The following is a 16,389-nucleotide window of genomic DNA, read 5'->3' as shown; positions in this document are numbered from 1 at the left end:
TTTATCAGGGAGGGGAGAGAGATTAATAGATTGTATCTGTTACTCAGTTTAATTGCTGGGCCAGAGTTGAACCCTGACACTGAAGGAGCTGGGGGGGCAGAGAGCCAGACCTGCTGCTGCTAAGCCAGAGCTGCTGCTGCTAAGTTTTCAAGTTGTCTCTCAAAAAGAGGGCTGGATGCTTTCTAATTCCTGCCTTTAAGCTGGGCTGCAGTTAAATTTCATTTGTCTCACAGAAAGCACAGAGTTAACAACACACACCGGGTCACCAAGATCAAGGGTTTTAAAGGCAGCAGCTCTCTGCAGAGCACTTCTGAAAACCACACATTCAGCCAGTTTTTTTGTGAAGCTCTCTCAAGCTTGTGAGCTTGTGACTCATTCTTGGTAACCAGGATCAGTTGCTGACATTTATCCCAGCTGTGGTACACGCTCACCCAATGGCCTCAAGAAACAACTTTTTTTTCCAGCCACGTTTACAAAACAGGGAGTTCTTTGGATCTTTCTGCAATGTGCTGGACAGATGACAGCAGACAAAAGCTAACAATGGGATTTTCCAACCATTTTCCACAATAGAGGAGATGCATGAAGATGCACTGTGGCCAAACCCAGCAGCTGCAAGAACAAGAACTCTCTAAATTTCATCCAAAAAAGGGACTGTAAAGATACTGCTATGCTTCACAGCAGTTTGCGTTTAAATTCGATGAAAATGAAATCTGAGGGTGGCAGATAATTCAGAACAGCTTGGGCAAATTTGCCCATTCTCAGCCTACTCAAAAGGCAGAAAAACTCTGCATGTGTAGGGGAGGGAGAGGAGTGAGCAATCTTGGCACAAGCTCTCTCCCCTTCCTTACATAATTTGGATTTTTCTCCTCCTCCCTTCCTATACCTACCCCATGACTTGGGAAGCCCTACTCCAAGATATTCCCACCTCTGTCTCCATGTTCCCATCCCTCTGCTGTGACTGGGGCCTTGGGAATGGACAGAGTTAAAGCTCTGGACACACAAAGCTACAGCCCCTGCTTCCCTCAAAGCAGAGGGAGGTCAGATGGGGCCAGGGAGCAGAGCCTGGAGAGCAATTTTGGATTACACAAAGCAAGCCACCCACCAGGCAGCTATTGTTGGCTACATCTGTGTGCAGCAGCTGCAGCTGCCAGCAAGCAGTGACTGTGTGACAGCTTCTACAGGACCCCTGTCTCTGCAGACAGTCCAGCCTCAGCAGCCACAAAGAGTAAGAACTAATCCTTGTGTTCCTCCTGCTCTGCCAACTCTGTCCTCGCAGCACTCACCCCTCTCTCCCTACCAAGTCATCTGCTACACCTTTGTCCAGCCTCTCAGCATCTTGCATTTGTATCTTAGACAGCTGACTATGGAAAAGACCCTTCAGAAACCACCACTGTCTCTCTACAACAAAAAACAGGTTAAGCAAAACCAGCAAGTCCACTTCAGGAACGTGGTTGTAGAGAATGAAGCTTTGTTTCGAGCCCTGGGGGATCACCCTCTGTTTAGAATTTGCTAATTAGAACTTAGCTTTCAGATAGCTAATGAATTTAAAGAAAATAACATGGGGCTGATCCCTCTAGGCCTCTGAATCAGCCTCCCTTCAGCAAAACTCCTCTGAGAAGGGCTCTGCAGTTCCCCATCTCTGTATCCTTTCAGACAGAGGATGCAATTCCATGCAGTCCCCAACACTGTGATGCTGCCTCCCCAATCACTGGAGGTATTGCTGCCTTCCCAAAACACCCACACCAATACAAACTCTTTCTAGGACTGGCTTCCCCGAGCAACTTTTTCCCTGTTGCTGAAAGCCACATCCTTCAGGAAAAACAGAAGGAAAAATCTGGTAACTGAACACATTTGCTGTGTCATACTCAGGCAATCAGAGCCTTGAAACCAAAAGTGAAACACACAGAGAGCTTCCTGTGCTGGGGATCTGGGCATTTTGTTTCTCATCTCTATGTTATGACAACATTTATCCAAGGCTTACCCCAGAGTGATGCAACTTCCACTCTAAACCCTCATTCACAGTGCTATCACTTGAGCTCCTCATCTGCCTTCCCAAATTACTCACCCACAAGCTTTGATTTATTTAAATCCTTAACTTTAAAGGCTGTGACTTGAGTGCAATTAATTCAAGCCATCAGCACGTAGCTGGAAACACAAACATACCAAAGTAAGAGCATCTGTTAAAGCAGCCAGTTATCTGATCATGTAAATGATGGATTTTCCTCAACACTGGAGAAGAATAATGCAGCCTGCACTTATGAATGGTTAAGGATTTGTCTCACCAAGATAGGTACTTACCTTTTCACTCATTGATTCTTCAAACTTGTGATTAAAGAGGCACTTGTAGACTCGGCCTTCCCCAGCCTGAGTCTGTGAAACAGAACAGTAACATTTACCATTAAAGATAAGACTCATAATGCTTAACGACCAGGCTAAACTACACCTAGAGAGATTTATTTGTTACACCAGAAATATATTAAAGTCACAATCTCAAACGAAATAAAAATCCTTTATGTTTTATTGAATTAAAAATAAAAAAGTCTGGGTGTGTTCATCACCCTTTTAGTGAGAAGATGCTCAGCTGATACAAGCTAACTCAGACTGAAGAGGGCAGCTTTCCAGCCCCTTGCTCCAGGGATGAGGAGTGCTGCTTTTAGAGTCAGACCAGACAAACCTTTACAACAGCTTTACCACTACAGAAGGCAGCAGCACTTACCTCTGGTGCTTCCTCTCCATTCAAGTCATTCTATTCCCTGTCACACCAGGTCTGATGCCCAATAAACCATGTGTGACAATTCAGTTCATTAACCAACTAGAAATAATGCTCCTGTCCTGGAGCCTGACCCTGGTTTGGGTCAGGATAAAAGGGATTTTCTGCCTTGTCCTTTTGCTTTCAGCTCAGTCTCTTGTCAGCAGCTGCACTTGCTGAAATTCACAGCAAGTTTCTCAGGCAGTGGCTGCTCCTGGGACTGATAACTCCATGGTTATAGTTACAGCCAGAGCCTGGTGTGCAGAGCCAGGGACACTGCTCAGCTCTGAGGAACAGTTTGCCCTCCAGAAGGAGAAAAGGAGTAAAAAGGTCACCCTTGGAACCCTCCTTGGGGGAGGAATGGACAAGACAAATGACCAAAACTGACCACACAGAGGATTCCATCCCATACACCTCATACTCAGGAGAAATTGGAGGGATCACAAGGACCAAGCCATGCTTCCAGCTTCCTGCCCTTCCTGCTTCCCTTCCTTCACCTGACATCCTGGGAGGATTCTGTCTGTTCCTCTGCCTGTGCTCCTGATCCATTCCAGCCTGGATCTGTGTGTTCCTGCCTCCAGCTCCCAACTCCTGCTGACCCCAGGATTCCAGCCTGGACTTTCCCAGGGCTGCCCTGCAGCCTCAGTGGGGATGGGAGAGTTATTGGGGGAGAGGGGGGAGGAACCTGGGATCAATTTCCCTGTATATTTGTATAGATTTAGTCATTTTTCCTATTTATCATTCCTGTTTCATTAAAGCTGTGCAGTTTAGTTTCCAACCCATCAGTCTCTCTCCCTTATTCTCTCTCCTTCCTTTATCAGGGAGGGGATTAACAGAGAGCATCTCTCAGTCAGTTCATCTCCAGAGATTACTGTTCCATTAAAGCTGTGCAGTTTAGTTTCCAACCCATCAGTCTCTCTCCCTTATTCTCTCTCCTTTCTTTATCAGGGAGGGGATGGGGATTAATAGAGAGCTTCTGTTACTTGGTTTAATTGCCAGGGCAGGGTTAAACCCTGACAGCTCCTTTATTGGGTGAGCAAACTGAATACCAGATCTATTGCCAACTTCCAGCCACACAGCACCTGATTTCAGTATTCCATGATTTTGGCTTCACTCTATTGTTGCATCCCTGCTTCCAGTGCTGTTTTGGAATGGATTACTGAGAAGAGAAGGCAAGAGGAAATTACTCACATTTTCACAGAACCGTTCTCTGTCATCTCTGCAGGCAAAGTAGAGGTGCCTGTCCAGGTGGAAATCATCTGAAGAGAGTTCAGCTACCCGAAGGATTGCTTTCTTACACTGGTCAGAAACCTGAATCCGAGGGTCAGTCTCCTCTGCCTCTTTCACCAGGCCTTTTTCCAGACATGCCACCACCTCTCCTTGGGAGTGGGCGTCCTATAAAAGAAGAAGACAGCATCTGTAACAGAGCACTCCCAGGATGTGTGATTCTGGATAAGCACCACATGGAGACTTCCAAAAGTTCAGCCTAAACTGAAATATTTACATTCAGAGGAGGCAAGAGTTGCCATCTGTACTGTCCACACAGGTTATATATTTACATCACCATCCTGCTGATGGTCTCCACAAACATCCCCCTGCTGCAATGCTCTGGGTTTGTTTTAATGCAGTTTAATTAGATTATCACTGCTCAGAGCAGTTTACCAAAATGGCCAAATTATCTTTCATCTGACATAGCTCTCTTTGCACCATGGGAATAGCATCACATCAAGAACAGACTTGGAGGAGAGAAAAATCATGGTTCTTCCATGCTGAGGCAAGTTTTCAGTTTGAGTGGTGATAATTAGTGATGATAAAAAGGCTGCAAAGGAGCTCTGAGCCACGTAGGCTTCTCAGTGCTAATTTCTCCATTAAAAGAATAATAAGAATAATAATAAAAAATAAATAAAAGCATTTAAGAGAAGTAGTCTTGGACAAAGCAGTTTTGGCCCAATACTGTACACCACATCCACTGTCCTGCAAGCCTGAAGATAACTTTGGATGATGAGCAGCCCCTGTTAACAAATGTACAGGGACCATGTTTTGGATGAAAGCCTGGAAGGGACACGGGAAGCTGATCCAAGCTCCATTTAGCTTCCTGCATCCTTGCACGTGTGTACAAGAGGAACCATATCCCTCAGTACCTCTCTAGAGATTGTCTGATCCCTCTGATAAACAAGTAATCTTCTGGAAGAGATCTCTCAAGGCTTCTTCAAGTTTCTGCTGTGAAACTCACCTTAATTTATGCTGCTCTGCTGTGAGAGGATATTGCTCCTGAACTGAGCTCAGCCTGTCTGGGGTATACAACAGCCATGAACATCCACATCCACCTGAATCACCCAACCTGGCATTTGCAGTAACCATTTAGGAGTGGGTCAAGAGGATTCCCCCACTGCTGTCGTAGCAGTGTGAGAGAGCAGTCTCCATAAAACACAGCCCTGCCCATCCAAAGCCATACAGCTCATCCCAACCTTGTTGTCTGGACATATCTCCTCAGGCTGGCAGCCTTTAATTCCTGGTTTAACTCTGCTACACTTAAAGAACAAGCAGAATTGGCCAGTTGCGAAGTTGTCCTTACAACTCAGAAGTATTATCAGTTTAAAAGGCTAAAAGTAGTCTTCTGGGGAAAAGAAAGTAAAAAAACCCAAAACCACACAGCCCAGAAGTCCTTATTTTGGTTTGCTCTTTCCTTGGGAGTGGGAACTGGGCAATTCCACATGCTAGCCAGATATCAGCATCTCTGGAGAAATGTAATTAAACAACAGCTCCTTTAGGACTGAGCCCAGAGGGGATTTGAGGAGTACTGGTCAGCAGGATGCTTGCCACACTACTTAAAATTGCCATTTATTCATAACCATGCCAAACACAAACACTGTTCCCCAAATCCTTGTGGTCACTCACAAGCAGTGACTGTAACTGAGAAGCTGGCAAGCACAGCTGATGGAAAACAACCATTTTAAGCTCCTCTGGCAGTTCTTTGTGCTCCAGCCTGGGCAATACTGCAGCTGGGAGGCAAGGCAAGGCAAAACTACTCTGACTCACCTGCAGCCTCCACTTGCAAGGCAGCAAGGTGGGCACACACAGGTTTTTTCTGATAGAAAACTCAGAAGTTTTCCCCTTTCTTGCAGTGTGGGTTCAGATTCCTGCTCAGAGTCAGACTATCTATGAAAGCAAATGTACTTTTAATAGCCTAGTGAAAGCAGGTTTCCATATGCTGGATTCTAAATGTTCACTGCTGCATTTCAGGGACACAACATGAAATGACTAATGGGCTTTGCAAATACAATATTTACATTTGGGAAGATGATCCTGCAGCATCAGCTACTCTGCTGCCCTGTACTGAAGCAATTTTAAAGCATTTTAAACTTACCAGAAGTAGGAAACACACACAATACCAACACAGCTGGCCCCTGAAAGATACAATCCAGCCCTTTCCTCGTAGCTCCAAGGATTTCCATGCCTTCTTAAGGTGCCATTGGTGCTCCTCTGCACACTTGGCACTGCCTGGGAGATTTACTCACCTAATCTGGGTTTCATTTTCAGGCACATGAGGTCCCTTGAGTGCTAGTGCTGACTGGTTAAACCAGCTTAAGGAGGTCCTAACTCTTCACTTCTTAAAAAAAAATGTATAAAGAGAGCCACAGTACTGGCCAAAGAGTCAGGATGGGGCTTTAGAAATGTGGGTTAGAGAAACACCACTGCAAGCTTTAATTACAGGCTAACACCTGCTGCATTTAAGATTGTACAACCTCCTACTGCAGACTGGAGGGGAAAAGAAAGGTGGATGGTTGCACTCCATCATCTTTTCCCAAAGCAGCTGACAAAGGTCTGACAGGCTTCCACATCCCACCAGTCCCATGGGGAGCACCTCAGCTTCAGGGACACCAAAGCCAAGGGTTGGCATCCCACAGCATAAGCTGTCCTGGGCTTGCTCCAGAAGGGAGCACAAGGGTATAAACACCTCCTTCAGCTCTGCTGAGGAATGAATCCCAGTAAAACCTTTCCTCTACCCAATACCCTGTTGGTGGAAAACCTCCACCATTGGGCTGAAGACCTGCAAGGTCACTCCCTAAGTCAGGACTCCCCCCAGAACTGCTGCAAGGACTGAGAGAGTCCAGGTTTCAGTTCTCCAGAATATTAAATTTAAAAACCACATTTCTTGGAACTGTTGCCCCATCACCACTATCTTTTTTAATGGAGAATTTTAACTGAAAATTGAAAATACCTGTTAAGTACACCAGGTAATCTGGAGTCTAGTCATTAGTCTGCAGTGCCTTGAACCTCTGTGCAGTTGAAAGGAGACAACTAGAGCCACGAAGGAGTCAAGCAGCTTTCTGCTACCATCCCATGGTGCTTTGAGCCAGGAAAGAAATAATTTTCTGTCTTGTCCTTCTGCTTTCAGCTCAGTCTCTTGTCAGCAGCTGCACTTGCTGAAATTCACAGCAAGTTTCTCAGGCAGTGGCTGCTCCTGGGACTGATAACTCCATGGTTATAGTTACAGCCAGAGCCTGGTGTGCAGAGCCAGGGACACTGCTCAGCTCTGAGGAACAGTTTGCCCTCCAGAAGGAATAAAGAGGTCCCACCTGCAGCCTCCTTTGGGGAGGAACAGACAAGAGAGATGCCAGAACTGACCAAACAGAGGATTCCATCCCATACACCTCAGACTCAGGAGAAATTGGAGGCATCAGGAGGGTCAAACCCCTTCCTGCTTCCCCTTCTTCCCCTCTCCCTCTTTGCTTCAGCATCCTGGGAGGATTCTGTCTGTTCCTCTGCCTCTGCTCCTGATCCATTCCAGCCTGGATCTGTGTGTTCCTGCCTCCAGCTCCCAACTCCTGCTGACCCCAGGATTCCAGCCTGGACTTTCCCAGGGCTGCCCTGCAGCCTCAGTGGGGATGGGAGAGTTATTGGGGGAGAGGGGGGAGGAACCTGGGATCAATTTCCCTGTATATTTGTAGAGATTTAGTAATTTTTCCTATTTATCATTCCTGTTTCATTAAAGCTGTGCAGTTTAGTTTCCAACCCATCAGTCTCTCTCCCTTATTCTCTCTCCTTCCTTTATCAGGGAGGGGATTAACAGAGAGCATCTCTCAGTCAGTTCATCTCCAGAGAGAACTAGCACCGAGTTCTAACTGTGCCCAAGCAAACCCCCTTAGCACAACACTTTGGGAGATTTTATAATTCTTATGATCAAAATTCAAACTCCAGGCACATGGCTTTAGGCCAAGACAGACTTTTAAAAACCTTGTTCTTAATATTCATTTGTCCATCAGATATTCCACCCATTCCTGTGTAGTTCAGGCTTTGCTATTCTTGGTTTTGGGTGGGTATTTTGGTCATCTTCCTAAGCATACCTTAGGGAAGTACTTTATTCTGTCTGAAACCTGACATGCCTCAAGTTCATGACTCTTCCAGCTGCAGACTTGCAGAGAAGCTAGAAAAGTGAACAGTAAGAGTTAAGAGTAGACAGAAGGGTAAAACATCACCTATTTTATCAGCACAGCACCTTGCACTGGAGGGCCATGCTGACAGCCTGGAGCCAGAGCTGTCAAGTTATGGAAAACCCCCAGCAGATTTATGGCCAGATCCAGTTCAGCACTCACCTGGCTCACCTGCACACCAAGGTTACTGGGATGGCACTTAGGTAGCCAATTCCAGTCCTTCAGCTGATGTTAAAATCCTACATCCTGTAAACAAAGACTGAGCTGAATGTTATCATCTCCAGTGCTTCTGTGAAACGAGGGGAAGAGTGAGAACTGTACTTGAAGTGTTTAGGGGTGGAAAAAGCAGCAAGAAAACAGTTTCCTTAATGTGTCTTTTGTGAGGGAATCTGAATAATACTGTTCTCTGGGAAAGCACTGTGTGCAGCTGACATGGATGTAGCCTTCATTATGGCAACTTACAAGCTCCAGCTTGGGTGTCATGGATAAATCCAGCACCCAGGTAACAATGCACTACTCACTAGTTTGACACAATCCTGAACATTCTGGGGACTGAGAAAGCAGCTCGTTCTGACAGGCAGCCCAAGAGAAAAAGCTCAATTTCAAATTTTAATTTCAAATTAAGATTCCCACTGCAAGAAGACAAAGCAAGGTTTAAACACCAGGAGAGCAAACCTACTGTGAAGCAGAAGCACCAACCAGAGAGGTGACTGAAACTACTATTAAATATTTCTCCATTAACTGGAAGAAAACCCCAAACCAAACAACTAAACAAGTCCACAACACAGGCATAGCTACAAAACTTAATGCTTTCAAATGACAGATCTAAAGCCTTTCTGCTATACACAGCAAAATGAAGCCCAGTCAGATCAAGACTTTTAAGCTGAATTTTACTGCTCTCACCGAGCAGAAAACCCACAGGAAGTGGGGGAAAAAAGCACAGAAAACACCACATCAGGAGCCATAAACCCAGAAGGCACAGAATTCAACTAGGAAGTAGAATGCAAGCTAAAACAAAAAAGGGGCTGTAGAAAAGCAAAAGCTTGCTAGCAGAGGGGCTTCAAGAGGTGGTCTAATTCCAGAATCCCTACTTAAGTGCCTTTTCCAGTTTCAAACACCAGATTATCCCAGTTACTGTGTTGAACCTTTTCCAGTTTCAAACACCAGATTATCCCAGTTACTGTGTTGAACCTTTTCCAGTTTCAAACGCCAGATTATCCCAGTTACTGTGTTGAACCTTTTCCAGTTTCAAACACCAGATTATCCCAGTTACTGTGTTGAACCTTTTCCAGTTTCAAACGCCAGATTATCCCAGTTACTGTGTTGAACCTTTTCCAGTTTCAAACGCCAGATTATCCCAGTTACTGTGTTGAAGCTATCATACTGCAACCCACTAGCTACCTGATGTGGATGGAGTTAGTGGGCTTGCAGCAGTTCTTATTTCCATAAGAAAAGAGAGAAATGAATCTCTTCCCTATCTTCCTCCTGGGGTGGCCAGGTCCTACTTATTGAATTTACACTTACATTCAGCCACACAAAAGGGTAATGACTGTTCCTCTGCAGGCAACTCTCAGAAGCTGCAGCATGGAAATAAAACCTCAACTAGCACCTGATGGGAGTAAATGAGATGAGATTGCTCCAAAGCAGAAAAGGGATAGAACAGAACATCAACAAAAGAAATGCTTGCATAGCCATTTATAGCTGTTTCCATAGCACTGTAAAATACTTCAATTGCTCTAAGTACCCAGGATGACAGTGTAACAAAAGCCACCACACAACAGGCTGCCACGCTCTCACCAAAATACTCTGGGCTGGATACTAAGACAGTGAGGAATATGCAGTAACTGCACCCCAGTCGTTTGGTTAGAGACTCACTTTGCTGTCCCACAGAAACCTGGTGACCCAAAATCCACATCTTTTCCCCTCTCTGGGTGCCTTGTGACCTCACCCCCCAGTCACCCTCACACTTCACCCATCTCTGCAACCAGCAGGGTGGGTGATGCAGTGATGCACCCAGCCCTGCCAGCACTGCTTCCACTTCTACTAGAGGTATATAAATATATTTATATATGTATTTATATGCCTTGAAAATAACCCCCCATCTAGTCACCACAAATTCTGCTTTGCAGATATTTTTGTTTAAGTCTCACATGACAGAAAACCATGAATTTGGTAAAATAAATAGAGTATTAGTAACTCTGTACTAGTAAAATGTGACACCAGGTACCATGTGCCCTTCAATCGTTTTCGGGTGAGCAGAGGAAAGGGGAAGCAAAGCACACACATTTTTGGTTTAAAGAGAAGAGTTTTCCTGGCTGAGATGGTCATTGCTGCAAGCAGCTTCATATCCAGTGTGCCAGATTGAAGTACCAGTATATTCCAGAAGTTTTAGCTGAACAAAGATCATAGAATCCTAGAATGTCAGGTTGGAAGGGATCTCAAGGATCATCTGCTCCAAAGCTTCTGATATTATTAATGATGTCAGATATTTCAGCACCCCATCAAGCTGAGGCTTCCCAGAGTGGGGGAATCCACCATTTCCCCTGGGAGACCATTCCTCTGATCTGGCTTCTGCTCACAAAATCCCCTCTACTGAACCCTCTGTGTGACTGTAAATACTTTAGTTTGGGCAAACCACAGGTAATAATGCAGCCTTGACACCCCAGGACTCCTGTAATACCCTTCTGATTATACCCTGATTGTTAAAAGCTTTTTTTCATTTTGTGATGTCCTTCAGACCAGGATTAGAAGAGAAACTTGACTTGATGAAGGATCCAGATTACTCAGCTGTTGCCAGACTGAACCTGGGGTGTCTGCCTGTGGCAGCTTTTCTTCTTCAAAGTGAGTCCTCGATTTTGAGGGTTTTGTTGTTGAGCTAAGTCTCCTGGAACACACTGGTTCTTCAACTTAACACACTGTGGTTCTGAAGCTGCTTACAGAACTGAACATCTCAACTAGTACAACTTTTTTTGGTTGAAAAACTAAACATGTACATGCTTTGTTACATAACTCCTCACTCATAGTTCTTAAATTATATAGGTTTTAATCCATATACGAATATAATTTAAAAAGCACAGTTAAAAGTTCATAAGCTCATTTTAACTTTGTGCTGATAGCAATGTGCTGGGTTAACAGTTGGACTTGATATTAAAGGTCTCTTCCAGCCAAAACAATTACATGATTCTACCCAAACTTACCACAGAAGAAGCCACTTGTTCCTGCAGCACTGCATGATTACTGCCTGCATTAGCCATGCTGAAGCAGACAGGGAACAGTGCCCTGGAAGTAATCTAGTCACCACAAATTCTGCTTTGCAGATACTTCTGCTGAAGTCTCACATGACAGAAAACCATGAATTTGGTAAAATAAATACAGCATTAGTAACTCTGTACCAGTAAAATGTGACACCAGGCACCATGTGCCCTTCAATCGTTTTCAGGTGAGCAAAGGGGAAGCAAAGCAACCAAAGCTTTTGACCCACTCTATCAACAACAACCTGAGAAAGCAGAACCTGACTCACCAACTCAATAACCTTCCTGTGCCAGACTGTGAAATGAGCCTTGCAGAAAGGTCTGCAAGTGTTTGGAGTCACAGTGCTCAGCCAAGCTTGCCAGAGTGTGACCAGGAAGACAACTACCTAGCAGCTCACCTGGCAGATGAATGACCAAATGAAAAGTTGTCTCTGAAGAGCAGTGCCTCGTAGAGGAACAAATGTATATTGATGAAAAAGGAACTACACAGCATCAGGACACTGCCCTTTGCAGAGAGATCAGAGATGTAGCTTCACCTTGCAAATAAGAAAATAATACTGTTCCAGAGTCTGCACTTAAGGTTCTTGAAGTGAATGACTTCTGCAAACCTACTGCCTATCTACACAGGAGCTGAAGAGGAGCCAGCAGTGTGCCCAGGTGGCCAAGAAGGCCAATGGCATCCTGGGCTGGCTCAGGAACAGCGTGGCCAGCAGGTCCAGGGAAGGGATTCTGCCCCTGTGCTCAGCCCTGGGGAGGCCACAGCTTGAGTCCTGTGTCCAGTTCTGGGCCCCTCAGCTCAGGAAGGAGCTTGAGGTGCTGGAGCAGGTCCAGAGAAGAGCAAGGAGGCTGTGAAGGGATCCAGCAGAATTGCTGTGAGGAAAGGCTGAGGGAGCTGGGGGTGTTGAGGCTGGAGAAGAGGAGGCTCAGGGGAGACCTCATCACTCTCTGCAACTCCCTGAAAGGAGGTTGGAGCCAGGGGGGGGTTGGGCTCTTTTCCCAGGCAACTCTCAGCAAGACAAGAGGGCACAAAGGGTCTCAAGTTGTGCCAGGGGAGGTTTAGGTTGGAGATGAGAAAGAATTTCTTTCTGGAGAGGGTGCTCAGGCATTGGAATGGGCTGCCCAGGGAAGTAGTGGATTCTCCGTGTCTGGAGATCTTTCCAAAGAGCCTGGATGTGGCACTGAGTGCCATGGGCTGGGAACCACGGGGGGAGTGGATCAAGGGTTGGACTTGATGAGCTCTGAGCTCCCTTCCAACCCAGCCCATTCTGTGATTCTATGATTCTATACACGTTCTCTGGGTACCTTTTCTCCAGGTCGAATGCTGCCACATTTCAGGAGATTGATGTCAGCCTTGCAGTCATCCATGAAGCCACAGATCAAGCGATAATCACTGAAGATAATGGCTGTCATTTTAGTGATGTACTGGTGGCACTGGTATTCAGTGATGTTGCCCCTGTGATCCACCAGACACGACACCAAGAAGCCTTTCCCAACTGGTTCATCTGCACACTCCTTGATCTGTTTAAAAAAAAGAAAAGTAAAATACAGTGGCTGAATTTAACCTTTCTTAAAAAAAGCCTCAAAGAAACCTGCATCTGTAACTTCCAGATCTGCAGGGAAAGGAGCCCTCTAGGCTCTAGTTTGATTTTCAGCACATCAGAATACTTGAAAATATTTCAGAAATGAGAAATGCCTCATATGTGCCAGTATCTGAAGAAAGCAAGCACAGCAACCTTGAGGATTAGAAACCCTCTTGCTCAATAATCATCTTTGAACCCCTGCAATCAAGTGGATTTGTAGGAAAAATGCCAGTTTGACAAACCTTTATTTAGAAAACTGAGCATATTACAACACCACTAAACCATATTTGGACACCCATTAGCCACCTGACCTCAATCCAGTGTAACACTTTGGCTAGAAATGAGACTGACTCAAAAGTCATTACAATATTTATTGAACTGTTTATAACTTGGAAGCTGAAAATTACTATAAAGGAAAATCTTCATCAAATTTAGTTTTATTAGGCTCTTAGAGGAACTGATTGCTGGCACTAAACTGTTTTATTTAAAAAAAAATTAAAAAAAAAAAAATTAAAAAAAAAAAAAAAAAAAAAAAAAAAATCCCCAAACCCTCAACTAACAAAACCTGAAAGCTGTGCAGGGCTTGGAAAAGCTGTCCCCCAGTATGAATCACAACTTGCACTGCTCAGCAAGCAGACAGTGAGGCCAAAACTGTTTCCTTTGGAAGGAAAAGATGCAGCTGCTTTGGACAGCATCATGCCAAAGGAAGCATCCTTATCAATTAAGGATGTTCCTCAAGGAATCCTGTGGCAGGAGCAGTGCAATGCCTTGCTCCAAGGTGTACTGAGATCACCAGACTGTCAAGGTTTAACACTGGCCCGGCGGTTAAACCGAAACAGACGCTCTCTATTAATAACTCTCTCTCCTCCTTAATGAAGAAGGGAGAGAGAACAAGGGAGAGAGACTTCTCAGTTGGAGATTAAACTACAAGACTTTAATGAAACAGCAATGATAGAGTAAATTAGTGAACACATACAGAAATACAGGAAAAAAAAAAAAAATGGGAACCACCCTCCTCCCCCTTCTCCCCCAACAACTCTCACGTCAACCGAGGCTGCAGGGCAGCCCTGGGAAAGTCCAGGCTGGACTCCTGGAGTTGGTAGCAGTCAGGAGCTGGAGGCAGGGAAAGAAGCAGGACGAGAGGCAAGAAGGGAAGCAGGAAGAGACACAGGAAGGAGAGAGCAAAATTTGAAAAATCCCTCAAATTTATACTGAGTGTGACGTCTGTGGGATGGAATACTCCCTTTGGTCAGTTCTAACATCTGTCTTGTCTGTTCCTCCCCAAAGGAGGGCTCCTGGATGGTAAAATGCTTTCCTCAGAGCTGAGCAGTGTCCTTGGCTCTGCACACCAGTCCCTGGCAGTACCTATAAACATCAAGTGTTATCAGCCCTAAAAGCAGACGCTGTCTGAGGGACCCGCTGCCAATCTCAGCAACTACTTAAAGAGGCTCAGCTGAAAGCAAAAGCACAAGACAGAGAATCACCTTCATCCTGGCCCAAACCAGGACACCAGACTCTCTTTAACCCTGGGAAAGCAGCAGTGAAACATTCACCCAGCTCTGTTGTCCCCTGTTTAGGAGCCTGCTGCAAACTGCAGTGACAGAAAAAACCAGTGACAGACACTGGAGTTGAGTGGGGATCAGTTTTCCAAGCACTAGATCCATGGGTTGACTTGATGACATCAAAGATCTGTTCCTGTACAAAAACTGCAGGGCTCATCAACCTAAGAGGAGATCCATGGCAATCAGGAATCCAGACAGGCTCAGACACCCAGGAAGGGAACAGGCAGGAAAATGTTATCAGCTCCCGAATACCAACTCCAGATCTTTTTCCTGGGAATTAAAAAAAAACTGAAAGCCATTTCTCCAAAGTTATATTCTAATTTAAATCCTGTGACAGTCTCATACAACTCAGACTTGATAAATAAACCAGATCTGCCTCAGCTTATGAGGCTGATACTTTCTATGTAACAAACACAACACGCAGCATCTTAAGCATCATTATCTGAAGAAAGGTGTAGGCTGGTAGAACATTTTGTATTTAATCTATGTAGCTATTAGAAAAACAAAGTTATGAAGGTCAGCATCATTGTTATAGGTAAGGCATAAAGCACATTTTGAAGCAAAACCATGATAGGATTCATTGCAGGGTGAAAAGGAGGGAGTTGAGCAAGCTGTACCTTCAGTTTGGCCCAGTTTCAGCTCAAGTACCATGAGCCAAACCAGTGCACAATGGTAATGTGCTGGTTCTGGAAGAGCCTGGCTTTGGAAAGAGCCCCAGAACTCCACAGCCTGAGCCAGGGAACTGCATAAAAGACTGAACAATCATGTTACTGCCTGGCTGCTTCTGAAACAACCATCATTATCTGGGAGCCAACTATAATTCCAGATTAAAATTCTTGCCAGTATTTATAAAGTTGTAACAACTCAAAAAAAAAAGAAAAAAGCTGACATTTAAGTTTATGTTTAGCTGGTAAAATTACAGGTGGACTTTTCAGAATGTACCTGACCAGGGCAGTCACCAGTTTCCAGGTGATTTTAATTAGAAATTACTCTTCTAGTTGTGTTTTAATACAAAGTAATACTTAAAATCTGTGCTCAGTCACCAGCAGGGTAGCACCCACCTGTCAGTGTGAGTTAAAGAAAAATACTAATGGATTAATACTGTCTGTTAGCAGAATATTCCTACTACACCTTTGTTTTAAGGAGTGTTTTAGAAGTACTTTTTAAAACTAGTGGAAAAGTGTATGCACCTGCTTCAGTTTGAAGTATCAGATCAAACACATGAGATTACTGTCACTTAAGTAACTCTTTTTTTTTTTTTTTAAATAAAACCCATAGTTAACAAAAGCTGAAATAAGCTATTGATCAAGTAATCTTTGAAGCTAGACTGAAGTGTGTTGAGAAACAGAGGAGTAACTTAGTGCAATATAAAAGGTTTCTAACAGAGAGTCCATGGAGCAATTAAACTTTGAGCCTGGAAGGAAAAAAAATAACTGACTCATCATGGGATGTCCATGTGTTTATCCTCCTGCTAGCAAGACACAACCCAAACCCAGCCTTTTGCTAAATTCAGTGGAACCACTGGTGTAGCTGGAGATGCAATTAATTACACTCAGCAATTTCTCAGTGTCCTGGTCTGGGCCAGGATAAAGGGGATTTTCTGTCTTGTCCTTTTGCTTTCAGCTCAGTCTCTTGTCAGCAGCTGCACTTGCTGAAATTCACAGCAAGTTTCTCAGGCAGTGGCTGCTCCTGGGACTGATAACTCCATGGTTATAGTTACAGCCAGAGCCTGGTGTGCAGAGCCAGGGACACTGCTCAGCTCTGAGGAACAGTTTGCCCTCCAGAAGGAATAAAGAGGTCCCACCTGCAGCC

General features: G+C 44.7%; 1 protein-coding gene across 1 annotated transcript in view; it reads right to left on the bottom strand.

Annotated features, from left to right (window-relative positions):
* Positions 1-16,389, bottom strand: part of GLG1 (golgi glycoprotein 1) — a 96,282-nt gene that overhangs the window by 30,623 nt on the left and 49,270 nt on the right. Inside the window, exons 4-6 of the mRNA XM_030457585.1 lie at positions 12,738-12,953; positions 3,941-4,144; positions 2,299-2,370 (exon numbers count right to left, since the gene is read on the bottom strand). Coding sequence (XP_030313445.1) covers positions 2,299-2,370; positions 3,941-4,144; positions 12,738-12,953 — 492 coding nt within the window. The remainder of the gene's footprint in view (positions 1-2,298; positions 2,371-3,940; positions 4,145-12,737; positions 12,954-16,389) is intronic.

This window comes from Calypte anna, chromosome 11, assembly GCF_003957555.1.
Source record: "Calypte anna isolate BGI_N300 chromosome 11, bCalAnn1_v1.p, whole genome shotgun sequence".
Lineage (NCBI taxonomy): Eukaryota > Metazoa > Chordata > Aves > Apodiformes > Trochilidae > Calypte > Calypte anna.
This window is presented reverse-complemented; position numbering and strand designations above follow the sequence as displayed.